Here is a 13,034-nt window from a genome sequence, read left to right on the forward strand (position 1 = left end):
GTAAAATTATGACTAATAAAACACTGGCGAGGCTTAACTGGGGTTATAGCACCCCCTAGCACCCATAAACGCCTGTGCACGAATCCTTTTAATTCATTCAATTTAAAAGACTGAGTCGTACGTACTTAAGTGTGGTTGCCAGGACAACGACAGGGCACGGTTTCTCCCCAAGAGCGACACTTCCGCTCTGACGATCTCAGGTAAGCGGTGGTGACGTCATCCAGCCGCTCAGGTAGGTCACGCCGTGCCACTCAGGGAAATACTCGCAACATTTGTCCTCATTTCAAAAAGCAAATCCAAGTAAACTCCAGACTTGGGTATGGATAAACTCAAATCGGTTTTAAGCGGCGAGGAATCGCGCAGAGAAGATAGGACGATTTTAGAGGTAAGCAAAAGCAGACTGATTTGTGGTGCCCGTTTATTTGATCGTTAATTGCCGCGGTCGTTTGTGCAGGCGGCGAACGAAGCATCCACGTTGGGCTGGGGGACTCGCGTGAAAGGATTCATCGCCTGTTTTGTGATCGGAGGAGTTTGCGCCATTCTCGTAAGACCCACACGGAAACGGGCAACATTTTGTTGGGGAGGAGAAAGCTGAGTGTAGCCTTGTTGTCGTTTTACTGGTTGGTCTCGCTCTCAGGAATGTTGCTGATGCTCTGACTTTAACGCAACTACATTGTTCTTTTGAATCCGTTTTTATTTATTTTTAATATAAATTGCATTCTACTCAACTGTGCCTGATTTCCAACAACTCTATTTTTTTTTTAAATACTCATAGTGGACCAAAGCATTTTAGACTGAGTCTGAATTGCTATCATTTTAATAAATCCACCAAATTACTCCACATTTAAGATTTCAAAATAAAAGATTAATCGTTGTGTTTTGCAGGGGGTGTGCTTACTTTTCATCCCCAGGATCGGCATCATCCTATTCATCGTCTTTTACACGTTTGGAAATATTTGTGCCCTGGCAAGGTTAGTGTGTGTCATCAGGCAATATCAAAAGTCTACACACCCTTTTAACCCCACCCCAAACGAATGTTTGTGCTATACAGTACCATGTTCCTGATGGGCCCCGTGAAGCAACTGAAGAGGATGTGTGACAAGACAAGAGCGTTGGCAACCACCATAATGATTGTGAGCTCATTTTGTCCACTTGAAAGTGCAATGATCACCACTATACCACTTTTTGAAATTGGGTGTTTATTTTATGCACTAAAAAATACAATTTTTTGTGTGTGTTTTATTTCAGACTTGTCTAGTCTTGACTCTCTGTGCCGCTTTCTGGGTGAGTGACTTAAGTGGGTTGTTATGTCACTTAGAAAAAACTTTGGTTCAAGCCAACTTGCCAGTAATTGTATCTTTTTGGTTCTAGTGGAAAAACTTTGGTCTGGCGTTGCTGTTTGTCATCCTGCAAGTGTTGTCGTTCACTTGGTGAGTTTATCATCTTTCCTTTTCAAATATCACCTCATATTTACAGACCTTGTTGGACTTAAACTGCTGGTTTGTTTACAGGTACAGCCTTTCTTACATCCCATTTGTCAGGTTTGTCATTTTAACATTGTCACTAATAAAAATGAATACATAGATATAACTTGATAATGAACTGCTTTTGTCTACACTTTTGTAGCTTTGGTCTAACCTGATAAAAATTACTTTGCAGGGATGCCATCTTGAGGTTGGTGGCCATGTGCATGAAATGAGGCCTTTGCCTGGTGACATCAATATTGCAGTTTTTTATTTAAGGGAGAGGTGTGTGTCCCCCCCCCCCCTGGCTTTTTTATTTTTTATAAATGAAAGTGGGGTGCATGTGCATTATGTATATTTCATTCTTCCTGTATCTTTTTGTATGTTTATACACAATTATGGTTTTTGTTGTATAGTATATATTTCATTTTAAATTAAAATGTTTTACCTGAAATGTTTCTGCTACTGTAAAGTATCACAACTTGATGCATCACAATAAAAAACGTAAAAAAAGCCAATTGTTTCATTTCAAAATACTGCAATCAACTTTGAAAGTGTTTTAAACTTCTTTTCCTTGAATATGCATGTTAACATTATTATTTTTGTTTCTGATCATTTTACTTTTCGTGTCGACGAGTCACGTGACGGAACTGTTTGGCAGTCTCGCCTGTATTTCATTTTTGTATTCCCATAACAAAACAATCAATTTGTTGCTTAAGATGAAACAATAAAACAGGCTTGGATCAAATCACAGCGTTGTATTTTATAATTTCGAGAATTTCGAAAAGTTGGATAACTTCCGGCATCACGTGACAACTCGGAAGTGTTTTCGACTTTGAGGGCGGGGCATAGCGCTCAGCTTAGACGCCTTTCCTGTACACATTAATATTTTCTGTTTTGGTCCCTTTGATGTAAAAAAATATGACTGAATTATTGCTGAAGATTAAAAACAGCGTGCCCGCCAAAAAGAAGACGACTTTGACTCAGCGCGACTTGCAGCGTTGGGGTTTAAAAGGTCACTTTTACAGCAAAGCGGAGGGAAGTTTCAATGATCTCTTCCATTCGTAAGGAAGCTAAGATGGACTTTGGTTTGATTTGGCTCTCGAACAGGGATCCAGCTGAGGACCTACCAGCTGCATGGCGTCCAGTGGCTGACTCAGTGCCTGAAAAACCAGCAGGGATGCATCCTGGGAGATGAGATGGGCTTGGGGAAAACTTGTCAGGTTTGAGAGAACGAACAAGTTTCTCCATAATATTATGTCTTTTGTTGCATATGACTGACTTGTGGTCGCTCTGCAATGTTTTCTTTTTAATATTATTTACTTTAAATTGTGTTTCGTCCGTTCAGACCATCAGCCTGTTGGTGTACATGTCAGGCGCTCTTGATGTCAAAGGTCCATTTTTAATTCTTAGCCCACTCTCCGTCATGGAGAATTGGAGGAGTGAGTTGGAACGGTAAAGATGTTTGAGTCTAGCGTCATAAAATAATATCTACCTGTAAAGGTTTCAGCTTGGTTTTTTTTTCCCTTCCAGTTTTGCACCATCTTTGACTGTGCTATGCTACAAGGGAGACAAAGAGAGACGGATTGAGATTCAAGGGGACGCGCAAGACTTTCACGTTCTGCTCACTACATACGAGGTGTGTGAACATGGAGGAACACGTTTGTTGATTCCTCTACTTTTTAAAAAATGGCCTGTTTTTCAGCTCTGCCTCAAAGATGCTTCCTTCCTGAGACGGTGAGTGTCCTCTCCAAAATTCAATGATTGGATTTAAAGTCCAAACTCAAATAGACTAAGGTAGCCATCCCAAGTAAAGATGTTGTTTGATGAAGTTATTTAACAACTTGGCCACTAGGTGGCGACATCGCTCCCTTGTGTTTTCATCTGCTTACAACAACGATATTGACGCTGAGATTTTGTATGATTTGTATTGTTTAATTCCCTCACCCAATGAGCTTTGGTATAATGAAATCAGAATTTCTTTTCTTACCGTTTCACCGTTGCCGTCCCCCCTCAGCTGGAAGTGGAAGGTTCTGGTCATAGACGAGGCTCACCGGCTCAAGAACCAGAACTCTCTGCTCCGGAAGACCCTGACGGAGGTACTGGGTGGGCGCCATCTTTGTTGTTATCATCATCACTAATACATTCCTGTCTAGTTCTCAGTGGGTTTCCGGGTTCTACTGACCGGCACGCCTATCCAGAACAACCTGCAGGAGCTCTACTCCCTGCTGAGTTTCATCCAGCCCGCCATCTTCTCGGAGGACGACGTCGACGGGTTTGCCCGCTCTTACGCCGATGTGCGGAATCGACCTGCGCTCGGTATGATTGAACCCAAAAACATTTGTCTGCATACAGAAAATTAGAGGATGCACAACTTCTGAAACATCTTCAACAAATGAAAAAGTTCGACATACATATTACGTGTCGGCCCCTTAGCCGCCGAGCTCCAGAGCATCCTGGAGCCCTTCTTGCTCCGCCGGGTCAAGTCGGAGGTGGCGGTGGATCTGCCCAAGAAGACGGAAGTGGTGGTCTACCACGGCATGTCTGCGCTGCAGAAGAAATACTACAAAGCCCTCCTCATGAAAGATGTCGGTGAGTGTCACTTCCAGGATTTTATTGGACCATTTAAGGATGGCGACAATGTGCTTTCTTCTTCAAGAGGCTTTTGGTAGCGACCAAAGCAACAAGACCCGTTTGCTGAACATCCTGATTCAGTTGAGGAAGTGCGTGGACCATCCGTATCTGTTTGACGGTAAGGTGACTTCAGCTCGTTTCAGGTGCAGCTTCCCGTGAGGTTTAAATGTTTTTTTGTTTCGGCCAGGAGTGGAGCCTGAGCCGTTTGAGATGGGGGAACATCTGGTGGAAGCCAGCGGCAAACTCTGCCTTCTTGACAGCATGCTGGCCTACCTGCAGCAAGGGTGCGTGACTTTGCCGTCACCCGCTGGATCGTAAATAAATGCGAGAAATTTTTCAAAACTCATTAAAAATGAACAGAAAATTATCAATAAAAAGTTAAATATCTTACATTTATATGAACTTCTATTTTATTTATTTATTTGATTGGCTTCACGTTTACTTAGGGCCCCTTAAAAGCTTTTTTTTTAATGTGGCTCGCTTGCAGCGGCCATCGAGTTCTACTCTTCTCCCAGATGACCAGGGTGCTGGACATTGTTCAGGACTACTTGGAGTACAGAGGTCAGCGCTCTTAGCAGCAGCTGTACCTCATGTGACCAAACAAGTCGGATTTCTTTTCCACGCAGGTTTCAGCTACGAGCGCCTGGACGGCTCGGTTCGTGGCGAAGAACGCAATCTTGCTGTGAAGAACTTCAGCAGCAAAGATGTTTTTGTCTTCCTGCTTAGCACCAAAGCAGGTGAACTTGCACACTCGTCACATCTTGCATCTTCAGCTAAAACGTGTGTGTGTGTGTGTGTGTGAGGGAGGAAAGCGAGAGCCCGATGAAAGCAGATAAGATCTGCGACAGGATGACGAAAACAAGGCCATTGCGCTGCGTGACGGCAGCCACTTCCTGTCACTTTCCTGATATACTTTGGCCTTCACGTCCTGCATGAGTCTTCAAGTAGAAAGTTAATCAAAAGGCTGATTTAGTTTGTGTACCATATTGTGGAATATGAATTAAGTAGCTAAATATATTTTCCATATTGATTTCATTGATCAATTATTACCTGAAAAAATATCATGCAGGAGGCGTCGGCCTGAACCTCACGGCCGCCGACACGGTCATTTTCATGGACAGCGACTTCAACCCTCAAAACGACCTGCAGGCAGCCGCACGCTGTCACCGCATTGGCCAGAGCAGGTGTCCGCCTCGATCGTGATGTCATCCTTTACCTGGACAGAAAACACATGTTTTAATCATCTTCAGTGGGTGTGTGACTTATATTTTTGGCGACAGGCCGGTGAAGGTGATCCGCCTGCTGGCCAGAGACACGGTTGAGGAGATCATGTACTCGCGTGCCGTCTCCAAGCTGGAGCTCACCAACACGGTGATCGAAGAGGGACGCTTCTCGCTGCTGGAGCGCGCCCAGTCGGCGGCGGCCGGACTGCATGTGAGCACAACACCACCCAATTTTTTGTGGGGGCTTCCAATATACAGAAACATATTGTTTGGAAAAACCATTTCAAAATATGCTTTCCTTAGCTCAGTGAGATCTTGAAGTTTGGCGTGGACAAGTTGCTGTCTTCGGACGAGAGCTCGGTCCAGGACGTGAAACTGGAGAAGATCCTCGGCGCCTCACGCGACGGCCGCTGGACATCTGATCAAGATGATGTCGGCGAAGCGCCTTCCCCCTTGCGAGACGATGAAGACAGCGACTCGGAATCGGACAGGCAGAGTACGTTTTCACCGTGGAGCTTCTCATCTGGAGATCAACAAGGGTTGGAAATGTCAACCCGTTATTGCCCTCCCAGACCACATGTACTACTTTGAGGGAAAGGACTACAGCAAGGACCCCAGCTCGGAAGACCAGAGAAGCTTCGAGCGCCTGCTGGAGCAACAGCTCGCCGAGTTGCCGAAAGCTGGCGGGGAAGGACGAAGTCTACGGAACAAAACCGACGTACGACTTTCCCCATTGACACTCAACAGACTATAGTAGGATCTGAATTATACCGTATTTGTTTCAGGTGTCGTCGGCGACGGGGCTCATCTTCCCGACCAGGAAGCGGCGTCCTCTCACGGAGGCGGAGCTGGAACTGCGCCGACAGAAGCGCCAGGAGGCGGCGGCCAAGCGGGCCAAATATGAGGCAGAGGCTAAGAAGAAGCAGGAGGAGCAGAAGTACAAGAAAAAGTCCGTTTCGGACACACATTTGACGGCGTACCACCAAGCAAAAAGTTGCATCGTCATTGATGTCATTCCACGCAGGATGGCGTGGTGGGCGTCCCAAGGCTACACATCCCGCTGCCTGAAATCTGCGGACAGCGAGGAAGACGAGGAAGAGGAGGAGGACGGCAGCAGCGTGAGCTCGGCCGACTCAGATAGCGGCGCCATCAGCTACGTCCTGGGAGACGTCACGCATCCTCACACCGCGCGTGGGGACGCCGTCATCGTCCACTGTGTGGGTACGTGCCACGCCTTCTGACCCGCTACTGATTGTTTTACGCATCACCTTGGAAATAAAATACATTTTCTTAGATGACTCGGGCTGGTGGGGGAAGGGAGGCTTGTTCACCGCGCTGGAGGTGCGGTCGGATGAACCACGGCGGCAGTACGAGCTGGCAGGAGAGATGAAAGGTATGAGAAGAAGAAAAAAATGTTGGCAGGAGAATCGATAACGTAACAAATGCCAACGCTTTGTTTTTCCTCCACAGACTTGGATGTCGGAAACGTGCTGTTTTTTCCCATCGATGACAAACAGTCCCGATTGGACGGGAACGATCACGTGGGTTTCCGAAAATATACTCGCACGTGTGCGCATGCGATGGCGCCGTGTGACTTCCTGTCTTGATTTCCATCACGATGTTCAGTTTTTGAGTATCCTCTGCTCCCTCCTCAGCTGGCCCTCATCGTCGCGCAGCAGCGAGACAAAGCCAACAAGTTGTCCGGAATCTTTCTGACGGCACTCGACCAAGGCCTGAGGAAGATTCACGCCGCCGCTAAACGGCACAAAGGTGGAAAACGTATCAATAAAATCCAAATGCACTCAGTCAGCCACTTCATTAGGTACACCTGCAATATTGTGTCACATTTTTAATTCTTTAAGTTACTCTTACCTTTATGATTTTTTCACAATATTTTATATAAATAATTATATATTTTTTAGAATATTTACATGTTAAGAAAAATTAGAATTAGTACGCCACCAGATAAAGTTTTTTTTAAGATGTAATATTGCAAAAATTACATTTAATTTTCGAGGAAAACAGTCACATTTTACAACAATAAATTGTATTTTTTTTTGTAGGTAAAAGTCTTTCTTTTTTTTTTTTAAGAAAGCAAAGTGATAATACGACACGAAGTGACGTTTCACGAGTATTCTACAAATAACTGTTGTTGCCCTTGTAGTTGATTTCTCACACTGCAGGTTTGAGCAACATTTTCTTGGCGTCGTGGCGGCGTTTTTTTGTTGTGTCATGGTTAGACTTGACTGACGGGATATGCTAAGACACCCCCCTCTCCCGTCACCGCCGCACTGCGCTACCTCTGTGGCTACACTGGAATGCGTGCCAGGTTGGCTGATACGAACTGTTCTTTTTCTTCACGCTTAAGCGAGCGTGCACCTGCCTCGCATCGGCCACGCCACCAAGGGCTTCAACTGGTACGGCACTGAGCGTCTGATCAGAAAACATCTGGCTTCCAGAGGCATCCCCACTTTCATGTATCCTTTTTTTTTGGCAGGGTTGGGGAATGGCCTTATACAAGAGGCCTGACGTGCAATTCTAAAAATAGATCAAATGATATTCATATCTCCTATTAACGCCACCTTTGAGCTTCCGCTTCCCTTAACCTGGCTGACAGATACTATCACAATCGCGGTGGCAAAAACAAATCCACCGCCACCACCTCTTCGGCGCAAGCGAGCAGCTCGGCCGCCGCGGATGCACAGGAGACAGGCCCATCCTCCCCACGGACTTCCTCGGAGCTGCCATGTTTCATGAAAGGCATCCGTGTGTTTTTCTACAACCTGACGGCAACGGACAGGAAGAGGCTGGCCCGCTACCTCGTCACATATCCTTGATAACTGCAACCTGGTGCAAGAGAAAGAAGCACAACTATGAGAAATAATACAGCTTGTCTCAAAAGTCACTATGCAATTCCTTTTTTTGATTCAAATATTACATTAAAAAATAGAGATTTAAAAAACGTGTATAGCTGTTCGGCAACATCAGGCTGTAAATGGTTCTTCGACTAAAAAAAAAAGAAATCACACACATCATGCTTCCTTAGCTGCAGCGCACTTATGACGGCGATGAAGATGAGGTGATGAGCGGCGAAGTCACGCACATAGTCGCCGAAGTGGAGCACGAGGTCCACGCTCAGGTTAGCCGTGGCAATTTTAACCCCTCTGACGTCATCTGCACATGTTAATGTGATTTTTGTTTTGTTTTGTCGCGTGTGAAAGCAGGAGCTGCGGGAATTGACGCACCGCTACCATCGGGCCGTGCTGGTTGGCAAGGCCTGGCTGGAAGCTTGCTTTTCCCAACAGAAACAAGTCCGCAGCGCAGACTTCATACTCGCCCTCACATAACACTTCAGGTTTAATTGTCTTAGCTCTGTGTGAGAACAATAAAAGCAATGATCACTTTATGCCTGTTTTCATTTTTGGTTACCACAAGCTGACAGAAAGAGATTGACTACCACTGACTTCAAATGTAAACAATGCCAAAAATGCGTTTTGCTCATCGCTGCGCCAGCGATACTCCTAAGGCGTTTTTTTCTTATTTCCCCAAAACAATCAATCTTTCTTTTATCAGTCAGTTCTTCTCTCTGAATCGGCTGATGTCATGGCGTACTCCCATCCTGTGTGAGTGAGGCACCAACTGTTCATTTTCATTGACCTCTGCTCCTGCAAAGACCTTAATTAAGTACATTAAGGGGGGAAAGGAGCAACACAATTAGTTGAAAAATATTGAGAAATACTCAATTTTATTCGCATGAAAGTCTAAATGCTATTTTTGTAGTGTTTAAGTTAGTGAAATCTTTGATATTGTGTAAATGTGCAATCAAGTCAATATGTGGGACACTGAATAAATGAAAGAATGACAACATTAAATCTGCAGCCCCATGCATGCAATCTATGCAACTATTAGGTTCACAGTTTGTGTAAAGTTTGTGTAAATAGCTGAAAGTGCGTGGGACGTCGGCGGCAGGCGGGACTTGGCGGAAAGCCCAAGACAAGACAGCGAGTGCGCTTCACCACACGTCAGATCATAAGGCAAAATTGAACCGAGCAAGCGTCTTGGTTACAAAGTAGCCGCCGAGCGAGCTCGTTTTCCAGCGAGGGAATTTGCGCGTCGTCGCTTAGGATTCTCACAACCAACACAGGCTTGAGCGACGGTAAGATTTTTTTTTTTTTTCCTTGCATTTGTGTAACTTGACAGTTAAAAAAAAAAAAAAAGTCCAGCAGTATAAATATTGTAACAACGCAGAAGGTATGGAAGTTTTTTTCCTCGTGAGATCTTTAGCAAAGGAAAAAAGATGTGAGCGAAAATTTATTGAGGTCATACACATAACCGCGAATGTCATTTTAAATGTCACTTTAGATGTCATACGTCATTCAATGGAACAAATTGCGCGATGATAAAAAGAATGACTATTTGTACTGCAGACACATGCAGACCTGGGCGTGATTTGATCAAACGACTTTAAGTGTTAGTTTTGAAAGCGACGTCGTCGCACGTGAACCAACTCACCCGTGTCAAGCTACTCAACTCCGAGTGTGCGTGTCTGTGTTCTTGTCTTTCTATATTTGTGAGACCCAATCCTTGCCTATGCACATTCTTCTTGCATACCACGGGCTTCTTTCTCCTTGACTGTTAATTTTAACATAAAACAAAATACATTTTGAGTATTAAAACAATCACATAACTTTGTCCACTAGTTTTATATTAGAGCAAAATGGGAAACACCTTCGACCATTTTCCACTCTATTGCTGTGCGTGTGTGGTTGTTTTTCTATTTTGCGTGATACGGCCATAACATTTCACTGTAACGTGTTACATTTATTGGGTGGAGACATTTTGAATCCTCAACACAATCATAAATAATTACGGCGAAAACATAAAATGCCTGGGGGCGTAGTAACAGAGGTGGGGGGCAGAGTAGGCGACATTTTTATTGTTACTTTAGAATAATATGAGTCAAGTAAAAAGTAACTTCAGTTTTTTTTTAATCAGAGTATGTTGCATTAATACATGTGTGTTTGTATTAAGTGCAATGTGAACACACACGGATATACGAAGGCTCAATCATGCTGCCAGCTTGCAAATCTCCAAATAGGTGAGTGACACAAAACTTGCTTTTCAAAGAAAGGTATTTCTTTACCAAAGTCCAACCAAATCTTTGCCAAAAAGAGTCTTATTGGTAATAATCAAGTTGTAATGACACCTTTTGCCACTAGGTGGCAGGTGTCACTTAGCAGCACTTCTGATACTTCAGTTTAATTTCATTGGTTCCTGAGCAACAGCAACACACCCCAAGAGGACGATGAAACCATGAGCGCAGAACAGCGAGAAGCAAACGCCCCCAAACTGGACTCGGCCCCCCTTTACAACCACTCCGGCGCCTCCAGCCGGCTTGGCCCGCAAGGTTTGGAGCAGGACAGGGAACGCAACCCAGACGAGAATTCCTTCTCCGGCCTGAGCTCCTGTTCCTTCCCGGCGGCTCCGTTTCCGAGTCTGGCGGACGGCAGCTGGCCGCAACAGTCCAGTTTCTCCGGCGATTGGTCGGGATATCCCAGCAGCGGACCCCCGTCCGGCTCGGACCCCACAGAACTCTGTAGCTGCTGCAGCCAGAGCTTCCGGTCCGGACACAAGTTGAGCCTGGAGCAGCCGTGCTCGCTGCGCTCCGAGTCGCCCAGCCGGCACCACACGCTTCCGCCGTACATGTGCTCCCTGCCGGGGGCCGCCTGCTGGGCCCGGTGTCCCTCCGACGCCCCGGCCGGGGGCCCCGTTAAGCTGCCGTGGCATCAGAACAGAGCGGCTTACGCCCCGCAGCAACGTGAGTCTCGACTTGTCGCTGCGCACATTTTGCTGCGCTGTTCTCAGCTTTACTTTTGTTGTTAACACACAGGTGACTGCAGACCTCCTTGGGAACGATTCACCCCGACGTGAGTTCATCTTTGGAATTCTTTCCACGTAAACAAACCAGATCGTAGGATTCAGCGATATCAGCCTGCTTTGCTAAATATTTTGTTTGGCAGGGGCGGCCACAGCATTCCACCTGCGGAGAAGCCGCTGACGCAGAGCATGCCGTTGTCCCTGGAGCAGAGTAAGTGGCCCACGTGACTCCGGAGACAAGCGTGATTGGCCATCTCACTCTAAATCACATCTACATGGTTGCAGGGAGGGTGTTCGTCACGTACGAGGCGGACGATGACGCGCACGTCAACGAGATCATCAATTTCGTCGCCCTGCTGCGACATAACGGCTTCGACACTCACGTAAGACATTTGGAAAACGTCACCATACTTCCCAGTCCAGAGAGTGACCGCAATATCAAACACGCTGCTTTCAGATTGACATATTCGAGCAACAATTTCGCAGCATCAGCAAGATCGACTTTATGGAGCGCTACCTCAGCGAGGTGAGTTGCCGCTCTGGGGTTTTGGTCAGCAGCGCAAACTGACGGGTGTCGTCTACCCCCCTCAGAAGGAATACCTGATTATCATCATCATCAGCCCCAAGTACCACGAGACCGTCACGGCCTCCCACGTCAGCCCCGACAACGACGAGAGGATGTGCAACACCGTCTACATCCACAAACAGGTCCCCGATAAAGAACCCCGACAGGAACTTACCGCTGGTTGGCTTCTTGTTGATGATTCTTTCTGTTCAGCTTCAGAATGAGTTCATCCAGAACGGAAGCAAGAATTTCCGATTCATTCCCATTTTGTTCCCTGGGGCAAAAAAGGTAAGATTGAATGTATTAAAAGGAAGTTCTAGGAGTCTTGGGGAACCCCTGTGGTTACCAGCATTGAAGCAATGGATCCAACCTCATGCACACGCTACAATTAATTGTAAAATGTAAATGTATATTACAACCCTTTCAAATTCAATAAGTTATTAAAATAGTCATTATAATAAAAGTCAAATCAACAGTTTTACCTGTGAGTGTAGAAAGAAGTTAATCAACCCTCTCCACGTGTTTGCGTTGCCTGCAGCGTCACGTTCCCAACTGGCTGCTGAACACACACGTGTACGGTTGGCCGCGCGACCGCGACGACATCCTGCGACGGCTGATGAGGGTTGAGAAATACAACCCGCCACCCATCGGAGAACTGCCCACCATCGTGTCCATCCCTATATAGAGCTTTTCTCAACACGCTAAGCGCTGAGAAGATGAAAAGACATTTTTGTGACTTCAAGGGTAAAGGGCTCCTGGGATTTTGGATTGGACTTTTTTTTTTTTTTTTACATTGCCTTTGTAATGTTATAGGAAAGAGATGTTTAATAAAACTTGTTAAAAAAATGTTTTTTAAATGGATTTAAAAGTGTGTGGGGGAGAGAAGGGGGACTTTACGAAAATGGAGGGACGCCCCAACAGCACCTTTACAAACTTTTTGCCCTTAACTTCAAAAAGTGCTCTTTTCTTAGAAAAACCACGATTGGCGTGGAGGGGGCGGGTCTTGCGTTTTTTTTCATTTCCAACCTGCACCTAAATGGGGTCATCCGCCACGTAGCTGTTGACATGGCACGCCAAAAAAAAAAGTGGTTTAATAGTTTTATTTTCACAAAAGAGGTAACACTGCAGATGCTCATACAGACATCATTAGAAAAAAAAAACAATCTGAATACAGTGTTTTGTCTGTATAATGAAAAGTACATGAAATAATATTAATTTTAATAACAAAAAGGGACATCTGTAATAAAAGTGGATTACAAAGTGACATTGGGT

General features: G+C 45.5%; 3 protein-coding genes across 10 annotated transcripts; all 3 read left to right on the top strand.

The window, feature by feature from the left end:
• The first annotated feature begins 184 nt into the window (after positions 1 to 184).
• Positions 185 to 1,981, top strand: sft2d2a (SFT2 domain containing 2a). Its single transcript, XM_037250311.1, has 8 exons — positions 185 to 385; positions 455 to 544; positions 886 to 971; positions 1,052 to 1,133; positions 1,249 to 1,284; positions 1,372 to 1,430; positions 1,512 to 1,541; positions 1,660 to 1,981. Exons 1-8 carry the CDS (start codon positions 320 to 322, stop codon positions 1,697 to 1,699), a joined length of 489 nt encoding a protein of 162 aa, XP_037106206.1. The 5' UTR covers positions 185 to 319; the 3' UTR covers positions 1,700 to 1,981.
• Positions 1,982 to 2,288: 307 nt separating this feature from the next.
• On the top strand, positions 2,289 to 8,724 carry chd1l (chromodomain helicase DNA binding protein 1-like). Of its 4 annotated transcripts, none has more exons than XM_037250211.1 (25): positions 2,289 to 2,478; positions 2,574 to 2,686; positions 2,812 to 2,918; positions 2,997 to 3,102; positions 3,169 to 3,200; positions 3,481 to 3,562; positions 3,620 to 3,782; positions 3,900 to 4,055; positions 4,123 to 4,215; positions 4,285 to 4,381; positions 4,585 to 4,658; positions 4,724 to 4,834; positions 5,167 to 5,281; positions 5,378 to 5,531; positions 5,624 to 5,816; positions 5,893 to 6,038; positions 6,106 to 6,269; positions 6,345 to 6,541; positions 6,615 to 6,713; positions 6,791 to 6,861; positions 6,976 to 7,090; positions 7,689 to 7,797; positions 7,938 to 8,147; positions 8,378 to 8,459; positions 8,542 to 8,724. In XM_037250211.1, the coding sequence occupies exons 1-25, from the start codon at positions 2,385 to 2,387 to the stop codon at positions 8,665 to 8,667; spliced, it is 3,009 nt and encodes a 1,002-aa protein (XP_037106106.1). In that variant the 5' UTR covers positions 2,289 to 2,384; the 3' UTR covers positions 8,668 to 8,724. The 4 variants fall into 4 exon arrangements, with proteins under 4 accessions (XP_037106106.1, XP_037106108.1, XP_037106107.1 ...); XM_037250213.1 differs by having other exon boundaries at positions 8,545 to 8,724; XM_037250212.1 differs by having other exon boundaries at positions 6,106 to 6,257.
• Positions 8,725 to 9,321: 597 nt separating this feature from the next.
• traf3ip2l (TRAF3 interacting protein 2-like) lies at positions 9,322 to 12,835 on the top strand. 5 transcript variants are annotated; one of them, XM_037249853.1, is made up of 11 exons: positions 9,323 to 9,476; positions 9,544 to 9,571; positions 10,352 to 10,418; positions 10,606 to 11,138; positions 11,211 to 11,247; positions 11,341 to 11,408; positions 11,483 to 11,580; positions 11,655 to 11,723; positions 11,789 to 11,905; positions 11,976 to 12,050; positions 12,301 to 12,835. In XM_037249853.1, the coding sequence occupies exons 3-11, from the start codon at positions 10,390 to 10,392 to the stop codon at positions 12,445 to 12,447; spliced, it is 1,173 nt and encodes a 390-aa protein (XP_037105748.1). In that variant the 5' UTR covers positions 9,323 to 9,476; positions 9,544 to 9,571; positions 10,352 to 10,389; the 3' UTR covers positions 12,448 to 12,835. The 5 variants fall into 5 exon arrangements, with proteins under 5 accessions (XP_037105746.1, XP_037105744.1, XP_037105748.1 ...); XM_037249851.1 differs by lacking the exon at positions 9,544 to 9,571 and having other exon boundaries at positions 9,322 to 9,476; positions 10,316 to 10,418; positions 10,600 to 11,138; XM_037249849.1 differs by lacking the exon at positions 9,544 to 9,571 and having other exon boundaries at positions 9,322 to 9,476; positions 10,600 to 11,138.
• The last annotated feature ends 199 nt before the right edge of the window (positions 12,836 to 13,034 follow it).

This window comes from Syngnathus acus, chromosome 4 (assembly GCF_901709675.1).
Source record: "Syngnathus acus chromosome 4, fSynAcu1.2, whole genome shotgun sequence".
Classification (NCBI taxonomy): domain Eukaryota; kingdom Metazoa; phylum Chordata; class Actinopteri; order Syngnathiformes; family Syngnathidae; genus Syngnathus; species Syngnathus acus.

Coding starts and splice junctions, on each gene's coding strand:
- sft2d2a (XM_037250311.1), top strand. CDS start 320: ATGGATAAACTCAAATCGGTTTTAAGCGGCGAGGAATCGCGCAGAGAA. Junction 545..885: donor GAGGAGTTTGCGCCATTCTC/GTAAGACCCACA, acceptor TGTGTTTTGCAG/GGGGTGTGCTTACTTTTCAT. Junction 1,431..1,511: donor CAAGTGTTGTCGTTCACTTG/GTGAGTTTATCA, acceptor GTTTGTTTACAG/GTACAGCCTTTCTTACATCC.
- chd1l (XM_037250211.1), top strand. CDS start 2,385: ATGACTGAATTATTGCTGAAGATTAAAAACAGCGTGCCCGCCAAAAAG. Junction 2,919..2,996: donor TGGAGGAGTGAGTTGGAACG/GTAAAGATGTTT, acceptor TTTCCCTTCCAG/TTTTGCACCATCTTTGACTG. Junction 6,542..6,614: donor CGTCATCGTCCACTGTGTGG/GTACGTGCCACG, acceptor ACATTTTCTTAG/ATGACTCGGGCTGGTGGGGG.
- traf3ip2l (XM_037249851.1), top strand. CDS start 10,390: ATGCTGCCAGCTTGCAAATCTCCAAATAG. Junction 11,581..11,654: donor ATAACGGCTTCGACACTCAC/GTAAGACATTTG, acceptor CGCTGCTTTCAG/ATTGACATATTCGAGCAACA. Junction 11,906..11,975: donor CCGTCTACATCCACAAACAG/GTCCCCGATAAA, acceptor CTTTCTGTTCAG/CTTCAGAATGAGTTCATCCA.